Below are 24,307 nucleotides of genomic sequence, written 5' to 3'. Positions count from 1 at the left end.
TTTCTACTGACTGGGAGCAGCTAATTAGCATATTAAAAGCTCAAATAATACCTGAACTGCAACACCAAATTCCAGAGCAGTTGAAAAGGAAGCTTCATTGATGCAGAGCAGGACCAAAGAACAGAGGAAGAAGGAAACTAAAACAACTTCTTCTTTACACAGAGATCTAGGACATGTTATTGTAAAATATCTCTGCAGACCAGAACTTGAGCTGCTGGTTTGTAATGAACGTCATGAAACTGTCATACAGCAGTATTCAGTCAGAGGCCTCTTCATATTCATTGCAAGACTGACTGTTAAAAGTCTTCAAATACCAAAAGTATTTGAAGACTTTTAAAGGATTTGTTGAAACATTTAATTCCCCTATTGGGATCATTTGGATTTTATATAATTGGATCAATTTTATTTTATATTTCCGTATATGAATTGGACCTGCTTGCTTTGTAAATGTGCAATTTTAAAATTACATTTTTAAAAATGTTTCTTTGAAAGGCGCAATATAGACAAACTTAATGACTTAGAGTTGACTTGTTATATTTACTCAGTTCAAATACTTGAGTAATATTTTGGGGAAAATGTACTTTTAGGAGTATTTCTACTAGAGTAATTTTATTACGAAATATAGGTACTCTTACTTGAGTAAAATTTCCAGATTTTCATCCACTGTAAATAATGTCACTGAATGTAGGACAAACAGAAACAGACACACACCTGCAGTTTTTGTCCGTTTCATAAGCTTTATATTGAAAGAAATTGATTAGGGATAACGTTTATTTTTACCTGATTTTGTTATTTATATTTATTCTTTTCATTTTGGTCTTTAAAATATCAACATTTCCACATAGATATTTTAGGTCCAATGTAATTTTTAAACATTTAAACATATTGATGTTTTGACCATTTACTCAGTACTTTTACCAAATACTTTTTTTTACTCTTACTTGAGTCATTTCTTGGACGGCTATTTTTTACTTTTATTTGAGTAAAAATATGTCCAGGTAGTGCTACTTTTACATACAATCTTTGAATACAATACACACGTCCGCCACTCCTCAGAGTATTAAAAGGGGGTTGTCTGCCTCCAACCTGGCAACCGCGAAGCCTAGCTGGAGGAAAATATTGGCAACAGCAGCAGACTGCTTGGCTTTACAGACGGCTGGCTGCTGTGGAAACTGCAGTAAGCTCTTTCCAGAAGCTACCGTCCACTTCGCTGCCAACACCAGGTAGGTGTTTGGTATCTTTGAGCTCTTAACATAGTTTGCTTTTTCTTTTTAATTTAAGTAAAGCAGACAAATACTTAGCTTAGCAGCTGCGTCTCTCTCTCTGTCTCTCTTTTTTTTGTAATGGCAGAATTGATTATCTCACCGTTAGCCTTTCAGCACAGACTGCTAGCTGCGAGCTAATGTTAGCTAATGCTCTGTTTAAAGGTGAAAGAAATTATTTCTATCGAGTGCTGCGAGTTGCAGTCAGTGGTTTTTTGTCCTGGAAAGCTTACAATGGGATAAATTACCAGTTGGTGATATTGAGTTTCACCGAGCTAGTCATAAAACGTTAGGTAATATTTGCAGGCTAACGGTAACCTACGGACTTTAGTGATGAGGGGGCTCTGGAATAAAGGCTCCCTGTAGTGGTCCAAGTTAAATCCGGTCCAATTCAGGTAAAAATAAAACAAAAACTTCAGTGTTGGGGAGAATTATTGAGGCTGTGGGGTGTATAGTGGGTGAAAAGTGGGTGATTTCACACCTCCCAGCAGAGAGGGCTGTGTGGTTAGGAGATGGTCAGTCTTTGTCGCGAAGCTGCTTCCACAAAAGATGATTTCTGTGTTAGAAAAGCGACGTCGTCTGGGTTCGTTTCACGGCAGACAAGCTAGAAAAACATACGGACGTGATTACGGAGGAAGGATTTCAATAAAAACATTGCATTGAATGTTTAGAGCTGCAGAATGAGATGAATTGTTCTCTACAGGCTTTACACTTCCTCTTTTTTATTGACTTGATTGATTATCTACCTGGACTGGACCCATCAGATAAATTAATTTGAATAGTTAATGACTCTCCGCAATGTAGGGTAGTTCTGGTTCATGTTGTGTAATCTCTGACTTGACTGAAGAAGTGATTTCCTTTTATGTTTTTGAGATGCACTGATCAAGCGTTGCAATCTCGTTTTGATTTTTCTAAGATCTGAACAGCTGATTCTAATATTAACCAGATTTTTCTTTCTAAAAACTGTAACAGATTAAAAGGAAAACGTGTAGTAGTTCGGAATATTATAGAAAATGTAGGAAATTTAAATAACTATTCCCATTTACACTCCAAAATGCAAACCTTTAACAGTTATCTGGTCAGTAATTAAAACGTGCATTCTGTTTTTAGGTGTTTATAGATTTAATGCAACTTATAAAAATCATTTCATTTTCCCAAATCATATTAAGGGAAAAATATTCCAGTTCTTACTTACAGCTTTTCTCGTAGTTTTTTATGCTTTTTGAGTTTATTCAATCTAAATATTAATATTTTTTAAAATGTATATTTTTCAACAATTTTGAAAGCTTATGAGTGTCCATTTAAGCTGGACACTCATAACCAGAATTTAAAATATTTAAATATGTAACATCACTTGCTTAATTATTGTAAAACAAAAAAATTTGGGACTTGAGTAAAATATTGTTTTGGTATTTTTTCATTACTCATCGTAGAAGCGTAGTAGTGCTCTTCCATATTTTATATAGAAGTCCACTGAAACCGGGATTTTCTATTGCCAAAGTCCTAGAAAATTACAAATTAGAGTTGCCAATAAAGATAAAGTTCCTCCTATCATAAAGGTGAGAGGTGCTTGTTTAAAATGAGGGCGAAAAAAGTCAGCCAATATAGGTTTATTTTATTTTATTTTTTAAAATAAAAATGGGAAAAAAATATATAGCAACCAATATATGATCTTAAATGTAAATTATTTTTATTTTTCTATGTGAGAATTTCATATGAATTTGCAATGTTTATATATATATATATGTGTGTGTGTATATGTTTTTATTTTATAATATCAGGGATTTAAGGATTTATGCATCATTATGTTGGTTCAAACTCGCATTTTCATAATCTATAGATTTGTTGGTGGAGAAACGTAATTAGCGTTTTATCGTTGAATAAATCGGCCAACAAACTCTGAAGTCTGATTTATGTGAGGGTGTAGTTAAGTTTCATTTGTGTAGTTTTACAGTTTCCTCCAGGCAGACGATCCCTGCCAGTTACTCATAAAAAAAATATTTAAAAACGTCAACATTGTATCCAGAACCGGGTCAAACTGCAACAGATTATGTTGCTGCAACATTTAATAAACAACGTCTTCATGCAAACGATCTCATTGGTTTTTAAACAGTTTTTATTTCCTCTTCAAATCTGCATGTCACTCACTCTTAAAGCCTTTTAATTTGTTTTTGTTTAATCCGAATGTTTTCTTTCTTCTTCTTTTTTTTTTTTTTTAAACACGAGTGCACCTGGTTTGCTTGAATATTCAAACACCATCCCTCTTGATAAACAGGATGCATCCTAGTGCTGGCATGAGCGGCGGCTGCTGTGTCATTTGTTGTTTGTGCTTACGTGGGTCTGACGTCTGAAGGTGCGGTGGAACCGGGACCGTGACATGCCAGCTCCTCGTGAAGAAGGTGTTGGTTTGCTCCGCTCCTTCAAAAGTTTCCCTTTCAAGAGAAATAGAAACTTAAAGAGGGGAAACGGCTGGCCTGCAAACTGGTTCCAGATTTCCAGATGTCTGGTTTAGAGCATCAGAAAGGCCAAGATGGACGTTAAGTTAAAAAGTGGAAAATAATCTTCTTCCTTTTCTGTTTTTTTTTTTTTTTTAATCCCATCAAAATTAAGTAACACTTTGAGTTTCTGGTCTCTCCTAATCTAACCAGCTGTTTCACATACAGTGAAACAGAGTTGTAAAACGGTCCAAAGGTCAAAAAGCATTTTTCTTTTTTTTTTAAGATAGCAGTCCTCTTGATTAGACATTCCTGAACTCCTGGAGCTGGTTTATTACATTTTCTGATCATCTGTTAATTTCCCAGATGTGTTAAACGGATCAAACGTCTGGGACTTTAAAGGTGAGGGTTCTGACCCGACGGGTCGTCTTTGTTATCATGAATCCTGCAGTGAACAGGGGGAAAAAATCCTTCAGAGATTTGATTCTACTGACTCTTCTCTGGAAATGAAATGCAGCGGTTCTGCCAAGGACGTTATTAAGGACAGACTTTCTCAAGACAGACAATAATTCATTGAAATCTGGTTTTCATTTATGCGTCATTGCCAGAGGAAATGGATTTCTATTTATTTTTTTATTTTGCATTTAGTTTGCAGATCCTACAGAAGTGGTTATTTCTGCTGCATTTATATTTACGTATTTATCAGATTAACTGTGTTTTCTTGAATTTTTTTCCTTTCCAACAGGTTGGATCAAGTCGACTGCTGGAAGGGAAAATCTGTCTTTGCCCAAGTGGAGACGTTCTGGATGTGAACCTTGTTCTTCCACTTTGCCTGCCAGTTGGAAACCTTATTTGGGATCTCCTTATATCAAGAGCTACCCTCAGTCTGAACACTAGGATAAATATTATACAAAAAGGGTTAAATCTTGCTTTTACTCTGATTCTTCTGCATGACGATGATGGCGAAGAAAAACAGTCTGAAGGGTACGTACGGCGTTTGTCTTGTAAATGTCTTTCTGGTGAAACTTTAACTTTCGAGCTCAGCAGTTCAGTTGTGTTTGTGAATTTCCTTGGGGTCAAATGATGCAGCCGCTCTCCTTTCAGAGAATCTGAGCTTTGAGTGTTTACACCGACATCGACGTGTTTTCATCGCACGAGAAAGACGGCTTGACTGCAACTCAGCAGTTTCCATCTTTTAATGGTCGTAGATTAGCTTTGGACTTTGCTCGTCGGTCTTAATTCTCTGCTCACATCTTCATAGGTTTTCTTTTCTTCGACTCACCGTTTTGTGGGTTTTATAAACTGATTCTGCAGACCTCGCGGTTGGTCTTCTCCAGCTCCATTTATGCATTTCTTTGAGTCATTTGAATCGGAGTCTGATTCCAAACCATTCACGCACAAAAGCGCTGAAGTGCTTGCTGCTTGTGCTGCTAGCTCAAGTGTTTGTGCTTAAATGCCTCAAAAAAAAGTCCTTCCACCTCCGCAGTTCAAAGAGGTTTGCATCCTTATTTTACGGAAATTGTATGCACGTATGTGTGCACGTAAAAAGAAACCAATTTTCCAAATAATCCACAGCTGTGATGTGATTAGGATTCATGTGTAACATATTTTTTCAGGAGATCTCTACAAAGATATCTGGGGCTTCTTTTGTTTTGCAAATTATGTTCTTCGGTGGTTTGCAAATGTGGGTCAAGGCCTGGACTGATTGCCTTGTTTTTCTTTTCTTCTTTATAGATACATCTGGTGTGGTGTTTGATACTCGCTCAAAAATGGTCATGTCCCAGGGAGGAATGACGGAGAGGATGAAGGACAAGGTAAGACGCAGATCTCAATAAGTTAATTTGGTAAATCTATTCAATATGTGAAACCTTAAGTGTTTACTTCTGGCCATAAAACTGGGGCTTACAGCTGATTTATGAGACAATTTAAATGATGATAATTTTATTTATGTCTGAACACTCAGACACTTCACAGGAATCAAGAAAATTACAAACAGAGTACCCAAGAAAATACATCGGTACAAAACGCATAAAAAAAACAAAACAGTATTGCATAATTTTGACCAAAAGGTTTTTAAATACAAAAAGTATGTTCTCCACAATTATAGAAGTCTGTGTACTAGGAGAGTAAACTATGGGAGGTTTTATAAAATAATTGTGTTGTATCGTAATATTAGAAAGTTGAGTGGAAGGAAAAAGTATGGTCGCCTCATGCTGCCTTGAGAAATTAGGATTACGAAGCGAAGTCCATCCAACGTCATTTTCTGGTAAATAAATCAACAAAGCAAAATGCAATAAATCAGAATAAACAGAAACTAAAGTGTTGTACTCTATAAAAATATTATTCATTTATTTATAAATGTACTTAACTGATCAGCAAAATCGCCTGAACTCAACATTTTATTGAATCTGTAAAGTTCTGTCTAAAGCTGCATGACGCATTTTATCAAAATCTGTCATTGGAATCGCAGAATGGGACTGATTTGGTGAACTATTTTAGTCGCCATGCAACTTGACATGAGTTTTGCATGTCAAGTTTTATTTTATCAGATATGGAAACTGTTTTATCAACTACTTTAAACCCTTTAAGATAATTACACCAGAGTAAATATAAAAGCAATGTTTTTTTTATGTTTTAATTTATGGTGGTATATTTGTTTGGATAGGGATTGGTTATCAGCTCATGATTCCAACTGATTTCTTGAATTGGGCAATTTCTTTTAAGACCACTTGTGTCTGAGCCTGTGTCAAAATTTATAGATGTAAAAAAAGATGCATCAATTAAGTATTGACTGCATTTATCGCTCAATACATGGACATTTACTTCAACAGGCTATTTTATTTTTGTTTGATAATTTTCATAGAAATATAGGGTTACTTTTTCCTTCCACTAAACTTTCCATTAATGTGCTTTTTTAACTTCTATATTTTATTTGGGGTTTATATACAATTCATATTTGAAGGAACTGGATTTTTGTTTTTCAGCTGTTACTCATAATAATTAAACTTGGAAGCTTTTTCTTTAAAATATCTCTGTGTGAAACGAGTTTTTTAAATAAGTTTCACTTCTTAAATTAAGTTACTCTTATAAATTTACTTCTAATGTGTCGAGATGCACCTGTATTTGTGGTTAAACAGACTTGAAAGTTCTCAGATCTGCACATGTCGAGTCATGTTTGCATTTAGTTTCGCTCCGTACTTTTTTCCAAGCAGCAGAGCTGCTACAGTTTGTCAGCTATAAATGTTGCCAAAAAAAAAAGCAGTATGTTCTTTTTAAATAAGAGCTGCCGCACCCCTCATCTGGGAATGTTTCTGAGTTATCCAACATCCAGATATCCTGGATATTCAGCTTGAGATATGAAAGTTTGCAGTTAATGGATTCAGTGGTGTTGGGCTTCTTTCATGGAAAGGAGGAAAACCTTTAGTTTGCTCTGCTAGTAAGCGTCTCTATTTCCTCAATGTGAAGCGTTTCAGGAAGTTGGACAAATATAGTCGATGCAAATGACGACAAAAGCGTCCAATATTTAAAATTTGTCCTTCACTGCAAGCATGCAGTGCAAGTTGCTAACTGGGCGAACTGAGTGGATGAAATATTTATTCATTTTGCTGTAAAATCTGAGCAGCGGGACTGAAGGTGTGTTTTTTTTCTTCACAGATCAGTGCGGTGAGGGCAGTTGTCCCCAACAAAAGCAACAATGAGATTGTGCTGGTGCTGCAGCACTTTGAGAACTGCGTCGACAAGGCGGTGCAGGCGTTCCTGGAAGGTATGAGGATGTTGCTGCTGATCTCAGAGTTCACCCCAGTAAAGGATCATCACATAAGTGCCTTTACTTTGTTTTCACACATCAAGCAAACCCGCCTGCATGTTTTCTCCTTCCTTTTTTTTTCTTTTCTGTTGCCAGCTTGTGCTGACATGTTGCCCTAATGCCTGTGAGCTGAAGCAGCCCATTTCTCTGCTTTCATCAGGCGTATCATGCTTTGAATTCAGCTGTTGAGCGTCATTTGCATGCCTTCAGTTTCGCAGGGTTAAATTTAGAAACAGGGTTGTCCTGAACGTCACACTGCTTTGTTCCTCACCGGCATACAATAAAATTCTCAGGACGTTTTGTATTTTCAGGCGGCATTACAAGACTTTGATGCTCTGACGTGCAACTGAATGAACTAGTTGTGACCTTGATGTTCTGCTTTTTTTTTTGTTTGTTCTCTCCGTAGGGAGTGCAGCCGAAATCCTGAAAGAGTGGAATGTGACCAGCAAAAAGAAGGTGAGCATAATAAAGCATGCAATTAAAATTCCTCTGAGTCAGCATGTTCATCCACCTCACAGATGCTGGTTTACATTTCCAGAGTTACATTCCTACTTACTTGTAAAATGCACTTAACTGCAGATATCCATGTCTCTACTTTATGCTGTGATTTGATCACAAGCTTCATATGAATTTTTTGAAAGTGTCTGATATTCAAACTGCAGAGTTTTGATAAAATGCAACCTACAGGGAGTTCCCGCTTGAATTTTAAGGCCTTCATCTGTCTTAAATTCATATTTTAAGTAAGTTGGTCTTATTTTGTTTTGACAGAACTATTTACTCTTTGTATTTTTCTTTTTGTCTTGCGGGATTTTTCTGTCTGGCAGAAGTTTAAGTTGCATTCAAACATCTTTATTGCATTTTTGAGACGGTAAATAACTGCTAACGTACCCTATTTAGCTTTTTTTGTGTCCATCATGGGTAAGTGGAAATTTATTGCCAGTTCGTACATTTCTGTGGAAATGTAAATCTTAATTTTCAGCCATAATGATGTTTAAAAGTCTTAAATTTGAGGTGGTAAAACCTGCAGAAACCCTGAATCTAACGTTTGATTAAAAGCCTAAGTTTGAAAACCAGATATTTTCATACACCTAATAAAAAACACATGCTTTTTCTCATTAGTTGCGTTTCTGTTGGCCATATTACTACACAAATTGGAATTATGAAAATAAATTTGCTTAATTGAACACGGCAATTTCAAAAACTCACTTTTTTGATAAGTCGTTGCGTTAAGATGATTTGGTTTTTTATAGAAATCTGTGTATTTCACAAACCTGCAGTGGAAACACTTTTTAGCACTAGAGTCATGTGATCAACAACTGGACGTTACTACTGGTGGAAATGACAAAGAAGACGACAGGAAGTGCATGATGGTGACGCGATAAACTTATTCACGTGCAATTATTTTTAAATTGCGTTTCTCATTTAATAATAACACAGCAATTGTGAAAATGTTTTAACGACATTAGCAGAATATTGACAAAGTTTTTCTCACGTTTGTAATGGAAACACAGCTGACGTCTGAAGTTAATCAGACTAAACTTCTCTTGGTCTGGGTCAGTTGGAATTACCAAACATATTTTGTGTGAGAGATAAAATTTTAATTTATTTTGACCCTGCTGTAGAATACTATCACAATATCGTATAATGGTGAATCGAAACCGTCTTCTTGAGCTCAATTGTATTGTTTTTATCACCAATGTGGTGCTGGAAAAGTTTTAAAATTTACCTTGAAAAGTGCTTGAATGTTACTGTAGGGAAAAACTCCAAAAACCCAACATTTAGAGTTGGATTGAACGTGAATATTTTCGTTTCCAGCCCAAGAAGAAAAAGAAGCCCAAGCCTCAGCCTGAGGTTTCCACAGAGACGCCTCAGCCGGAGGCGGCGTCGCCCGACGAGAGCAAGGACGACGAGATGAACGGCTTCCACGCCAACGGGTCGGTGATGGACGGAGAGTCTCTGGATTCGCTGAGCGAGCAGCTGGACTCTGCCTCCCTGGATGCAGCCGAACTGGACTCTGAACCCGCTACCCCCGAAACGCCGGGTAAGAACGAACGGCGTGTTGTTTTCCTCTAAGATCTGATGGAAAAAGAAAATCAAAGGATTGGCTGATGTGAAGGGAAAATGTGAACTTTATTGAACTAAAACCACTTGAAGCTGCTGATCTTTCAGCTAAAAACCATGACTAGAGCTGGGTGATGAGGTGATTTATTTATTTTATATACAGTACAGGCCAAAAGTTTGGACACATCTTTTCATTCAAAGAGTTTTCTTCATTTTCATGACTATTGACATTGTATATTCACACTGAAGGCATCAAAACTATGAACACATGCGGAATTATATACTTAAGAAAAATGTGTGAAACAAATGAAAATATGCCTTATATTCTAGGTTCTTCAAAGTAGCCACCTTTTGCTTTGATTACTGCTTCGCACACACTGCATTCTCTTGATGAGCTTCAGTCACCTGAAATGGACTCCCAACAGTCTTGAAGGAGTTCCCAGAGATGCCTAGCACTTGTTGGCCCTTTTGCCTTCACTCTGCGGTCCAGCTCACCCCAAACCATCTCGATTGGGTTCAGGTCCGGTGACTGTGGAGGCCAGGTCATCTGGCGCAGCACCCCATCACTCTCCTTCTTGGTCAAATAGCCCTTACACAGCCTCGAGGTGTGTTTGGGGTCATTGACCTGTTGAAAAATAAATGATGGTCCAACGAAACGCAAACCGGGTGGAATAGCATGCCGCTGCAAGATGCTGTGGTAGCCATGCTGGTATGCCTTCAATTTTGAATAAATCCCCAACAGTGTCACCAGTAAAGCACCCCCACACCATCACACCTCCTCCTCCATGCTTCACGGTAGGGCTGTGTAATATCGATTTTGCAATATATATCGATATTTTCTTTCCTAGAAAAAAAATCGATATTCATCCCCAAGTATCGTAGCATCCAACTGTCACCTTGTTCACTCACTGCTTGCTTCGCTGGGAGAGTGATTAGGTCATCAGGCTTAGAGTGATTCCTTCAGATGTTAAATGTCAAGGTTAGAAGGTATCAAACTATTCAGAGCAGGGAACTTGGTGCACTTTATTTACTTTACAAATGCATGTAAGCTACAGTTTGTACTGGTTCAATTAAAAGAAACATGTTTTCTCACCACTACTTTGATTCATTTTGTCCAGCTGTTGACTTTAAGTCTGTGTCCATGTCCAACCAGAGTCAGGTATTGTGTAGTTGGTGCTTTTAATCAGTTTTCAGTTAAATTAATTCAATCCAACTCTATGACAGTCACAAAATGTCACCAAAATCATTCTGTCCCTCTAAAATCTTTCAGAAAATCGTAAAAGTGTATTGAATTGTATCGTTTGCTGAATATCGCACTATATATCATATTGTGAGCAGAATATTGTGTATCGTATCGTGAGATTATTGTATCACTACAGCCCTACTTCACGGTGGGAACCAGGCATGTAAAGTCCATCCATTCACCTTTTCTGCATCGCACACAGACCCGGTGGTTGGAACCAAAGATCTCAAATTTGGACTCATCAGACCAAAGCACAGATTTCCACTGGTCAAATGTCCATTCCTTGTGTTCTTTAGCCCAAACAAGTCTCTTCTGCTTGTTGCCTTTTCCTTAGCAGTGGTGTCCTAGCAGCTATTCTACCATGAAGGCCTGATTCACACAGTCTCCTCTTAACAGTTGTTGCAGAGATGTGTCTGCTGCTCTGTGTGGCATTGACCTGGTCTCTGATCTGAGCTGCTGTTAACCTGTGATTTCTGAGGCTGGTCACTCAGATGAACTTATCCTCCGCAGCAGAGGCGACTCCTGGTCTTCCTTTCCTGGGGCAGTGCTCATGTCAGCCAGTTTCTTTGTAGCGTTTGATTGTTTTTGCGACTGCACTTGGGGACACTTTCAAAGTTTTCCCAATTTTTTGGACTGATTGACCTTCATTTCTTAAAGTAATGATGGCCACTCGCTTTTCTTTACTTGGCTGCTTTTGTCTTGCCATAATGCAAATTCTAACACTCTATTCAGTAGGACTATCAGCTGTGTGTCCACTTGACCTCTGCACAACACAACTGATGGTACCAACAACATTTATAAGGCAAGAAATCCAACTTATTAACCTGACAGGGCACAGCTGTGAAGTGAAAACCATTTCAGGTGACGACCTCTTGAAACTCATCAAGAGAATGCAGAGTGTGTGCAAAGCAGTAACCACAGCAAAAGGTGGCTACTTTGAAGAAACGAGAATCTAAGGTGTATTTTCAGTTGTTTTACACTTTTTTGTTTAGCACATATTTCCACATGTGTTAATTCATAGTTTTGATGCCTTCAGTGTGAATCTACAATGTCAATAGTCATGAAGATGAAGGAAACTCATTGAATGTGTCCAGACTTTTGGTCTGTACTGTATTTATTACATTTTCTGTTTTTGAAGATTTAATATTTGGAAATTGGGATTTTTTTCCCCATCAGTAATCCACTCCTTGTTTCCATGGTTCAGAGAACCACAATGTCTTTTTGTTTTACAGCTTCTATTCATTTCAACTGGCAGAAGGAATGACTGTAATAAAAACCTTTTTTATTTAACACATTCTCTGTCATTTTTGTTTCTTTTCTTTCTTGCATTTTTCCTTGATTTTAAAAAAAGAGGGGGGAATCAGTTAAAATCGGAATTTAAATTTTGGATAAATTTACAGATTTTATTTTTAAACTATGTTGCCCAGTTCTAACAATGAACCGAAACTTATTTCACAATATGAAAACAAAAACCTTTATTTGAATTAACCTATCATGTTGAAGTTGAAGATGTTTTTCTTATATTTAGGAAAACTTTTTCTAGCTGCATTTTTTTTTCTTATTATTTTGAGTTTTTGAATGTTTATTTCCTTAAATTAAAATGTACAATATTTAAAGTCGTCACACAGTATTTTGCTTTTAGCAGCCATTTTTTGAATTCAAATCACCCAGTAAAACTAGGCTATAAACAGAAACTGTTTTTAAATCTTCTGTTTTTTGCTTCATTCAAATATTGCATGTTTCTATTTAATTCTGTGCAGCTGAAAAGATACTAACTCACAATAAATGTTATCATTTTATTTTGCAACATTATGGCTCCCAAGTACTTTCTACTTATTGTACTTGAAACAAATAGTTTATACATATTAATTTTGACACTTGGGTTATTTTTTTAAGCATCATTAAAGCAAAATATTGATGCTAAGGATTAATTTCCTAAATTGTGGTTGAATCACACTTTATAACTAAGACACTTGCTGTGCTTTTACATTTATTTTTTTATCTGTTAACTAAAAGCTCAGTTTGTATCACGGCAGGATTTTCTCACTCTGAAGACGTGTTGAACTTTTGTATCTGAAGCTGGCCGCTCACCCACACAACGCAGCAACAGACTTCACCCACATTTCTGCAGAAAAAACAGTTTTTGAAAGACATAAAACGCAGCAGAAACTACAACAAACATCTAAAGGATTTAACGATCGGTGTGTCTCCTCACAGGTGTCGAGGCAGAAAGTATCGTCAGCGCTCCAAGTCCTGCTTCCCAGCAGGGAGGAAGGAATCACCACCAGGTTTTCAGAGGCAACAAGCCCCGGCACAGGACGGCCTCAAACCTTCATCCCTCCTCATCCTCTCTACCAGCCGCCTTTGATGAGCAGGGATCGTCAGGAGGGAAAAAGATGGGTGAGTAACTTAAAATAGAGATGCACCGATCCGATATTGATATCTGTATCGGTCGAAATGTTGAAAAAAACTTCTAGATTGGGTATCACGAGGACGTGCCCCATCCATAAGGGCAGATCTATTCAGTCTAGCTCTATCAGGGTTTCCCCCAGAAACATTTCTAGGCCCAGTGCTCAGGGCGCTACGCCAGTCATCCAGATACTTGCCGTGTTTTTGATTTAAAAAATGTTTAAAGTTGACTGGAAGTTTGAAAATATCATTTGATAGTTACGCATTTTTGGAAGATTACCATCTAAACCCGAATTATAAAGTCTTTAAAAAAAAAAAAAACAGGCAATCATTAAAACAACCTAATAAATAAATTACCAAGGCTAAGCCTGGTTGGGGACACAAGTAAAGCCTGGTGGCCCGCCAGGCTTACAATACTCCGAGGGGAAACCCCAGCTGGGCTTTGCTCTGAGCGACGCCATGCTTTGAGTTCATAATTGCACTTTCTGAACCATTTCAACAGTTTCTTTTGTTTATTTTTACTTTTGACTAAGATGGTCAACCTGTTGTTTTAGTCGGGTTGAATTAATTTATTTTTTATTTAATATTGGCCGTTATACTGAAGGACAATAAATGTTGTTTTTATTCTGTTCTGCTTATTTACAAAAAGAGAACTTTTAAGTCGATTCAACGCTGTTTTTCTGCATTGGATCGGTTTCGACTGATACTGAACCTCAGATATCGGTAACAAAAGTGAAAAACGTGAATCGGTGCATTTTTAACTTGAATCTAAATTAAAACAGCCCTCCAGTTGATGTTAACCTGAACATGAGAGGTTCCTCAGATCTTTAAAAATAATGCGTCTCTCCTCCTCAGCTCCCAACATCGACCGCTCAGTGAAAGACCTGCAGAGATGCACCGTCTCCCTGACGCGCTACAGGATGGTGGTGAAGGAGGAGATGGACTCCTCCATCAAGAGGATGAAACAGACTTTCGCTGAACTCCAGAGCTGGTACGTCGGCTTGCTGTGAAACCGTCACATTTCTGATTCTGCTGAAAGAGAAAATCACATTTCTGAGGGTTTTAATGGCTTCTGAGGTGGAAATGATTGAGAAAAAAGCCCAGCTGGTTCTGAACCTGCGTCGCAGTCACAGCCGTCTGAAACATGCATCAGGACTGAGCTCCTGCAAAGTTTAATCATTTGGATTTATTCTGCTGGTGCTCAATGACTAAATATGTCAATTTTTAGCTGAAAACAAATTTATTTCCTCAGATCAGAGGAGGGAGGATTGAATTGGGATAGTTAAGAGGAGCGCAGTAAATTTCATTCTGACTTTTTTTTTAAAGAGCAATTTTCTTTATAGAACCTTCATAATTTATTTTGATGGTTTTGGTTGTAAGTTGGGCTGCAACTAACGATTATTAATTGATTATTGTACCAATCATTCTGTCAAAAATTCACATTCTGTGGATTTTTTATTTAACCAATTAAAAAATCAATCCTTCTTTAAAATGAGGAAAATAATATACATGTTTTAGAAAAGTTTTGACTTAATTACTGTTAGATGTTTCTGCATAGGTCATTTTTGAGCAGTGCAGTTAATGATTTACTAAATTAGATGAGTTATTTCAATAATCGATTAATCGTTTCAGCTCTACTGGCTTCAAGTGGTTTTTACTTCCTTTTACACTTTTCTGTCTTTTTATTTTGAATATTTAAAATATCTTTCAGTTCCAGTGTTGAGTCCTTACAAAAATTAAAGTTCATTTGTATTTGAGAGGGTAAATTTCTATCATTATTATCAGTAGATCTCTTAAAAATGATCTCAAAACAACAATATTATCGTTTATTGCAATAATTTCTGATGCAGTTTATCATAACAGGCCTAATTATAGTTTGAGTGTAAAGGGAAAAAAAAAAGAACTGTACTCAAATTCACCACAAAGTTTCACTTTTATTACAAGAAGTCAACACAACGTCTTCTGTTAAGTTGTACTGGATATCTGAGACGGGACGGTGGCAGAAAAACTTGGTTCACAAAAACAAATCTCTCCTTTTTGTTTGTTCTGTGGTTTTCCTGCCTGAGTTGTTACCTGTCATGATGTCGGCACAACAAACAGCAGGATGGTCAGATGAAGAGCAAACTGATCACAGATTTCAGATGGGAAAACATTCCTGCGTCTCGAGAGTCTAAACATGACTTGTAACTATGAAGCGTCGCCCTGCAGCGTTTCAAACGTTTCCAATGCAGTAAAATGCGTTTAGTTTGTTTTCCCACTTTGGTGATTTCTGTGACTAGTTTAGACCTTTTTATACAGCTAAAAATAAAAAACTGTAATATTGTTGAAAAGTGAATTTATTTCACTTGTTCGGTTAAAAACATTAATAATTGCAGAGTAGGACTGCAACAAAAGACTTTAGTAATCGATTTAATCTAAAGTTAAATCAGGCCAAACTTCTCGTTTTAGGTTCATCAAAATTATTTCTATTTGCAACAATAGTGAGTAATTTATTTATTAATGTTTAATAATGCCTAGTGTCACAATAAATCAATTATTTGCATCATAAATTAAAACAATCTCAATTATTTTCCATTTGTATTATTGCTGTTTTTCCTTGTTTCTCTCTTTCTAGTGAAAGATAGAAAATGATTTTCTGCTTTAATCTCAACCGGCTCCTTTTTTGAAGGAGAGTTTTAGAGACTTCAGCTTCATTTGTAGTTTTGTGTATTTTGTTTTATTTATTTCGGGTATTTAAAATGTCGTCCAGTTCAAGTGCTAAATATTCATTAGAAATAAAAAGTTTAGACATCTTTGAGATGGTTTTCTTGCATTATTATGCCATAACTGTTATGGTCCCAAAACAACAATATTATCATTTATTGCACTAACATCTGGGACAATTTATCATCCAGAAAAATATAATTGTGACAGGCCTTAATGTTTTATAAATCAAACCTAAGTGATCTACATTTTAAAGGTGCAATAATTTTTTCTCCCCCTTAATAATATTTAGACAGTTTTTAAATAGTGGCAGCATTTCTGCTCCAAACTGTTGTGCTTTAATAATTGAGAAAAGTTGTGTGTCCTCCAGTGAGTTACTCGTTGTCGTCTTGTTTTCTTTCCAGCTTAATGGACAGAGAAGTGACTCTTCTGGGAGAGATGGACAAAGTGAAAGCCGAGGCCAGTAAGTGCTGCGTTTTCAAGTGTTTTTACGCTGCGCTCGGCTCGTCACTGATGACCAGAGCTGCTGGTGCATCTTATGATCACCTGACTGAAAGCCCCGAAGAATCTGACCCAATTCATTCCCAGAAGGAGAAACGGAGATTGTTGTGGAACAGCAAGTCCCAGTTTCCTGAAAAGTGCAGCGGCGCCCTGAGGGTGCTGATCTACCTGCAGCTCCTGCTGTGTGTTTGTGTGTAACATGACAGAGCAGGACTTCATATTTGTATAAGTAGGCCATTCTCTCTTCCTCCGTCCTCTCAGTGTGGAGTGTTGTGTGTTTGAGGCCTGAATAGTGTCAGGTGTCGAGGGAGACTCAATGCTGCCTTTGTGCAAGGTGTGCAGTGAATTGAGTGGAAACTTGAGTTCCTCCTCAACGGAACCAAAACGGTTTCTTGAAAATTTACCCCTTAATGTTGCGCTGTGTTTGTGTTGTTATAAAAATGTTTATTCTGATGGGAAATTATTTTTAATCAGTGCCTCACTACCTGGTTACAGAAAGCAGCAGGAAAGGTGAAGTTCATTCTTTAAAAACATCTCTAAACTCTATTCTGCTAAAATTAATGATATCCTACAAGCTTTCTGGAATAACGGATATTTTTCCCAAATCAGGAGAAAAATAAATGCTTTATTCCTTTCAGGCAGCTGCCTTTTTATGCACACATTTATTCCTGCATGCATATTTCTGCTCAGTCATTCGTCCGTCCTTTTTGTCTCCTTGCCCTACATTCATCCTGCATTTTTGTATTTATAGAAAATTAGGAATTATCTAGAAAAAAAGTGGAGAATCTAAAAATGAGTTATGGAAATAATCTATGGCTATCTCTGCTGTCTGTTTTTGTATAAATCCCTCTGCCAAGAGTGATTAAAACATGCCCTGTCTCTTCACTAACACCAACTAGTGGCTGTAACATTAAAAAGAAGAGGAAATTTGTTTTAAGTTGCTGTGCTTGAAGACATGTTGAGATTTGAGCAACTTTTAACCAATCATGATCCATAACTGCTGCTGCTGTTCTGCAGTGATCAGAACATGCCACTAGGGGGCCACAGAGGGAAAAACCGTGAATGCCAGTCAGGGTTGATTTAATTCACAGGGGCGTGGAGACTGTAGGAAACCTGCAGCTCCCAGTTCTCAAACTTCCTCCTGGATCTGAAAATGCATCAGTTTGAAGACAAAACTATTTTACAAGCAACTTTTCAGCAAAATATAGGAGCTTGAAATAAGTCAGTAATTCCTTTATTTTAATAAAAGGAGGTGCTAGTTCCACTGGAAGATTATTTCACCTTTAACAGGACATGTTTCCATGCTAAGTGAATTAATTTGGCAGTGAAGTTAGCACTATTTATCAACATGAAGGACTTAAAACAAGCTCATATTTTCTGCTGAAAAGTTATTTGTAATTTAGTATACTTTAAGACAAAACTAGAATATTTCTAGTAGAAACTGGACCAAAAATGCTTGGTAAGGTTTTGTGTTTTTGCAGTTTCTTCCTTATTGCTTTATGTTAGAAACCTCACAGGACTCTGAGGAGGTTCAGTAGAATTTATACTTTGATATTTTCTTGTTTTCTGCAGACTTTACTCCAATATTTCTAATACTGGGCACCTCTTTGAACTTTGCTTAGATGCAAATATTTGCAGCCTGTAGTTGTTTCTGTCAAACATGTTACTGGTTTAATCTGTGAAACCGTTTTCCTGATATCTAGTTAAACTGTTTATTTCTCTCTCTCTGAGTTTCTGTTTTTTGTGTTGCAGTGATGATTCTGGACGCTCGGCAGAAGAGAGCGGAGGAGCTGAAGCGGCTGACGGACCGGTCCGGTTCCATGTCTGAGGAGCAGCTGACTGAGCTGCGCGCCGACATCAAGGTGCTGCCACATTTTCACTCTGCTTTATTTATATTAACTTTTATTTAATGGGATTAAACCATATGAATGAAAGACTTTAACATTTTGGCTTGAAGTAAGTGGAGAGTTTTATTATTTTTGTATTTTTTTCAGCATTTTGTGAGTGAACGTAAATACGACGAGGACCTTGGGAAAGCTTTAAGATTTACATTTGACCTTGAGCCACTGAAGACGAGCATCTCTGGGTTTGGATCAGGTACAGCACTTTAGTTCCTTTATTTTTCTCTTTCATTTATATTTTAATATGAATAAAGTCCAGTTTTATCCCTCTTATCCTCATGGAGACTCTTTTAACTCTTAGGTTATCCACAAATGCAATAGTTGAGACAGCAGGCGTTTTGAAAACGATCAGATATTTATGAGAATTAGAACCACATATGGACGTGGCATAAATCGGATTTATTTTATTTTTGGGTGAAAACGTTGTAATCTCTCCATTTGCTGCATGTTTTCCCCTCTTTCTTCCCCTGGTTTCCTGTCAGTTTACTGCTCAGAAATCAGTCGCAGTAGATGCTCACACCTGTCTGACCAGGTTGCTCATTATGCTGAACTTCAATGCGTTATTGACGGAGAACAACAGAGAAAACGTGTTTATAGCAACTGGGGAAATTTTAAAGTAGAATCTTAAAAATGATTTCTTGGCGTCTTGCTGCTTCTTCACACACGTCGGCTAAAATCCTCTGAGATTCTGTCGGCTGACAAACACTGGGCTTTATGGTGTCAAAACGCTCATTTATTTTTAACCTACAAAGACTTTACTGGCTCTTGAAACCTTTAATTCTCAGAGAATAACTGTCTGCGGTTAAATTAAGCTGCTTTAAATCTCCAAAAGTCAGTTTTGTTAACGAGGCAGGAATCATGTTTTACCGTTTCTGACTCTCTGCCTTTCTTCTAGTGTACCATCCACGTACGGGCTACTCGGACCGGTCCCGCTGTAGCTCCACGTCCTCCTCTGTCGCCAGCCCGGTCCAAACGGAGACCCCTCCTCCCACCCAGACCCAGACCCAAACCGCCCCCGCTGAAAACCGCCCGCCTCCAGTCAAACAGGTGAGAAAGAAATAAACTCATAAATCATCTTTATCGCACTTTTACTTCTAAAATGTCTCAATTCTAGAGCAAAAAAGTGGTACATAGTTGTTAAATGGACAGAAAGTACTTCTTAAATCTGTGGCCTAGTCAAAGTCCAGACCTAAATCCAATTAGAAATGTGTAAAGATTTGAAAATTTGACCGTAACTGCAGTGAAAGAGTCAACAGAGTTGATATAAATTCAACTGTTTTTATTTGTAACAATTAAATGGTGCAGTCGATTAAAACATGTGATCCGATTATTCACTCTTCTTTTGTAACCTTGAAACGTAAATATGCATAATTTCAAAATGTTTAAGAAATTATTTTATTGTCTAAAACCAAACATCTCAGTTTTCCAGGTTTTTATATTCAGGATAATTTTAAAGTAAGTTATTTTGTTTAAAATGTGAACTATAAGCTGGTTTTGCTTCAGGAGGAGGATAAGTTATCGCTGCAACATCTCCTGCCAAACTTTTGATTTGGTAAAATAAAGCTTTTATCCAAACTCAGGATGTTTTTAAAAACATTTTTAAAAAGTGAAATTTGCCGCTTGGCACACCACTTCGACTCTCCCTGTTCATCTTTTCACTCACATTTGTGACTCTGAACTGTTGACCGCAGTACAAGACCGTGTAACGCGCTGCTTTGAACCAAGTAACCCTCTTCATACAAAAGAAGTTTAGGTGAAACTTGGTAGTGCGATTAATCTGCGTTAAGTAATATCGTGGTAAACAATTTAGATTAATTGGTTGCGTTAATGTTGAGAGCCCTACAAATAAATAAAATGATTAATTTATGTCTATTTTCAGTGAATTCCCACTTCGTTGTTCCATCACAAAAATTCCCAACAAAACATTAAACATTTTGGAGGTTTTTATGCCTCCATTTGGGTCTCAACTGCTTCTAAAAACAACTTAAGAACTTGAAAGAGGGGAAAAAAAACACTCATCTTCATGTTTTTTTTTTTTTTGGTGTCTGGTATTGCTTCACAAACATCCCGGAAAGCCACATTCAGTGGCCACTGTGTTGTTACTTAGCAAACCAAACAGAACTCCAGCATGTTTGGTCAGCTGGTTTTGCCACTGTATGTGCTGTACAATGGCTGCTGGAAAAGACAAGTGTTTTGTTGTTGACTTAACATTCAGAAACAACTTCCTGGATTCTGGTTGGCTGTGCATGAGCCTCTACTAATGCTTTACAAAGATGTATAATTGTATAATTGCACATCTGTTTGCAGCCTTTTTTTTTTTTTTATGCAAGTGTAAACGTTGAGTTGGGGGCGTGGCCAGCAGCAGCTAATTTGAATTTAAAGTGGCAGGAGGCCCTACAAACAAAGAATGATTCTGTAAAAAAAAAAGTAATAAAAATGCTTCTTATCAATCAGAGACCGATCCTAACCTGTTCAAGGTAGCATAATAGTTCACCTTCAACTTTCACATTTTGTCATGTTACAGGCACAAACTTTAAAAGAGTTTTAAAAACTCGGTTTACTCACTATTCTGTTTTAATTTCGTCCTCAGATTTTCCAGGGAAACAGGCGAACCTTCCAGGGACCCGGCTACCACTCGGGCGGCCAGCGGTTCAACGGCAGCTCCCACCACGACAGGAACGCCGGGCGCGGGAGCCACCGTTACCAGGGCGACGCCGGCTCCTCCGGCCCGTCCTCACAGCAGCCCCACAGCTCCAGGGGCCCCTCGCACCCCCCCCACAACCCGGACCGGCCCGCCCACAACGGGCTGCCCCAGCGGCTCCCTCGAACGCACTGCCCTTGACACCGGAAACCGTCTCACTCAATCAAACCCATCCACTAGCCCCCTGCCCCCAGAGCGCTCCATTACCCCTCCACCCCAACGCCCTTCAATGAAGAATAGCATACAAGTTTACATATTTCAGTCAGTTGAGCTGTAGTGCCGCCGCTCTGCATCACTCTGTTCATTCTTTGAACGTGAAAAGCTCTGACTGTCTCTCTCTCCTCGTTTCGTTTCTCGGTTTTCGTGACACTTTCTATCTTTAGCCTCTGCTGCTGTGGCTCTCTGTCGTTTCATCACCGAGACTCGCGCGATTTACCTGCAACAATCCGTGCACTATTGAAGTTGAACTCTTAGTACTTTTTCTCCTTTTGCGCCGTCAGCTCTCTGATTTGAAGTTTTTTTTTGTTTGTTTTTGTTTTTTCGTCTCCAGGAACCATTTCAATGCCTTCGCTGTTTGGAGGGGCAAAAAAAAGTGTTGTGGAAAAGTAGTTGTAGCTTCGACGGGGCTTTCCGACATGCAATCAACACTACAGACTGTCGTCTGTCTTCGCTGGGTGGAAACGAGACATATCAAACTGTAAATCAGAGCTTAACGTTCGGCTGCTACAAACTGTAGGGGAAACTTAATGTTTGGACACAAAAGGAGTAGTTTAACTTTTATTAAAAAAAACAAATGATAATAGTAAAAAAGAGGTTCTCGCTCCTTTTCTCTCTGCTGGATCGCTTTGTTTGTTCTCCATTTCTGCAGGGAGTCGAGACTATTCCTGTTGATTTCGAACGAAGCGGGATCCATTATTTTCTGACTAAGAGGGCTCATTAGCTTTTTTTTTTGTGAACTATTAATGAAGGAGGCTTTGGTGTACATGTTGTTTCATAATCCAGAGCATTTATTCAGCTGGATGTTCTCCTGCACGCCCAGTTCCTTGCTTTATTCTGTTTCTCTTTTTATGCACACGAGTGGCATAATAATGTCCTGCTTGCCTTTAGTCACAGACTTCACATTTGCCTTTCTGCAAACACAGATGTCTCCATCAAAACCTGGATTTCAGGCGCCGTGTTTTTGTTTATTTGTTTATTGTCCGAGTGCAGAAGTAAAGTTCTCATAGGATGATGGAACCCATCGGGTGGGTGTTGATTTCATCTTTCCGCGGCTGCCAAGGAGTTGCTTCAAGCTGCTTTTTGGGGTTAAATTTCCCTCTTTGTGTCCAGTTTGAGAACAAAACACTGGTGAATACCTCATAGCCGATCCTCTGTCGCGACCCGTTTTCTCATTAAGAGACGGCCGGCCCCCTGGTGATTCCTCGCCGCCTGCGTCGATGTAGTTATGTACATAGAGCGAGCTGCAGAGCCGTAGTGGGAAACCAGTCGTGTTACTTTATTGCTTCATGTCGTTATCATGTCGTCTTCCTTCAAGAGGGAAGGGAAAAATTCATCTTTAAGCTTCTTTTCTTCCCTAATTTTTCTTTTTACTTTTTAGTTTTTTGAAGTTTAAGGTAAAAATAAGATTTACTTTACGAGTTAAATTAGTGATTATTGTGGAGAAAATAGCGATGGGGATGAATAAATGGTGATTAGGCTTGACTGAAAGTAGTTTTTTGTTTGTTTTTTTTGGGAGAATGATTGTTGGCTTTCTCATATTATTTTAGAGCATATATGATGGTATTGTGAGCAGCCAGTTAGTGTATGATAATGTAGACCGGAGGGTTCTGGATGTGATCCACAGACACTCAGATGTTGCCGTTTGTGCAGAAATTGTTTCGACTTGAAGCTTAAAACTCGCTGTTAACGGTAACTCTGAGCAGGCTTAAAAATCATGAAAATTACCGCAAAAGTAGGGAGATACTTTGTTTTTTTGCATGGAGTTTAAAAAAACTCATCCAGGTTTTTTTTTTTTTTATCACAAAAGATGCATATTAACTGAAGTTGTACCAAGTGCTACAACCTTCCTCACCCGCTCCTCATCAGCTCTTTGCCTGAGAACGGGCAGCACTGTGTACTGAATCAAACTCCAGGACACATCGAACACAAATCCTCTGATGCCCTGTGAGAATCGCTGGGTTCTCTCTCTCATCCACATGTTGCGTTTTACATTCCAGGCTCCAGAAACGTTTGGGGTTTTTACTACAGATATGACAAAAAATAATAATAAAATCTAAAGCGGATTGATTCAGCTCATTTTATTTTATTTTTTTACTTCTTCCTCCTACCCTGCTTTAGTTCTGATTCTTTCCTGTACATACATATATGTAGCTATATGATTCTTTGCTCACACCGGGCATTTTGTATGTGATATTCATACTAGGCATATTTGAAGTCAAAAACATCCGGTTTGTTCATTCTTCCAACTGTAAACTCAAGTGCCTTTTCTTGTCCCTTCCTGTCCCTCCAACATTTCCTCTTCACAGTACGGACCAAAGACATCGATCGTCCCGACAGTCCAGCCCCCGTCTCTCTCCCTCTCACTGAATGGCACACTTTTCATTTACTACAAATAAAACTGTTTGCAATACCAAACGTGTATCCTGGAGTTTTTGTATTTGACAAAACGGCAAATCAAAACAAGCAAGGGTGATCTTTGTAAGTTTTAAAAACCCCTCAAATGAGGATTTAATTTATTATGAGGTAAAAACCTTAGTTGTAGTTTTCTTGGAAACATTAAATTGGATAAGAGGGGGAATAGTACTGTATGTAATTTATTCTGCATCTTTATTTACATGGTAAAAAAAATTACATAGTTCAAATCAGTCAGTTCTTGTTTTTAAAGGTCATTTTTTTGTAACCTTACAATTGATTTTTTATTTTTTTTTAAGTACACAAAACTTTACTACGAGTAAATTTAAATCTCACTAGACTGATGCAAAAAAAAAAAGAATAAACCCCCACAAATAATGACTTTATTCATTAAAGTCGTTTTATGAGAATATTCATATTACAGGAGGTCGAAATAATACGAGAATAACGTTATATTACCAGTCATTATTTCGACTTCATTCTTGTACGAGTTTATTCTCGTAATATCACATCTCGTCATTTTCTTTTTCCGTCGTAAAACTGGGCCATCAGAATATTAAATTAGCTTTAATACCTTATTTTTTAAAATGCCTACAAATATTAAAATGTTTCCGAAATAAGTTTGTTTGCGCTAAAGAAAGTAGAGAAGCTCAAG

The 24,307-nt window shown here is 37.8% G+C and overlaps 1 protein-coding gene across 1 annotated transcript; it reads left to right on the top strand.

Annotated features, from left to right (window-relative positions):
- The first annotated feature begins 1,093 nt into the window (after window positions 1-1,093).
- On the top strand, window positions 1,094-23,655 carry spats2 (spermatogenesis associated serine rich 2). Its single transcript, XM_014985503.2, has 13 exons — window positions 1,094-1,223; window positions 4,443-4,681; window positions 5,432-5,511; window positions 7,352-7,460; window positions 7,909-7,958; window positions 9,318-9,543; window positions 13,024-13,206; window positions 14,071-14,206; window positions 16,323-16,381; window positions 18,172-18,281; window positions 18,414-18,516; window positions 19,216-19,367; window positions 20,911-23,655. The coding sequence occupies exons 2-13, from the start codon at window positions 4,648-4,650 to the stop codon at window positions 21,160-21,162; spliced, it is 1,494 nt and encodes a 497-aa protein (XP_014840989.2). The 5' UTR covers window positions 1,094-1,223; window positions 4,443-4,647; the 3' UTR covers window positions 21,163-23,655.
- The last annotated feature ends 652 nt before the right edge of the window (window positions 23,656-24,307 follow it).

This window comes from Poecilia mexicana, unplaced genomic scaffold (genome assembly GCF_051168715.1).
Source record: "Poecilia mexicana isolate PSO_F unplaced genomic scaffold, ASM5116871v1 scaffold_7, whole genome shotgun sequence".
In the NCBI taxonomy this organism is placed as follows: Eukaryota; Metazoa; Chordata; class Actinopteri; order Cyprinodontiformes; family Poeciliidae; genus Poecilia; species Poecilia mexicana.
This window is presented reverse-complemented; position numbering and strand designations above follow the sequence as displayed.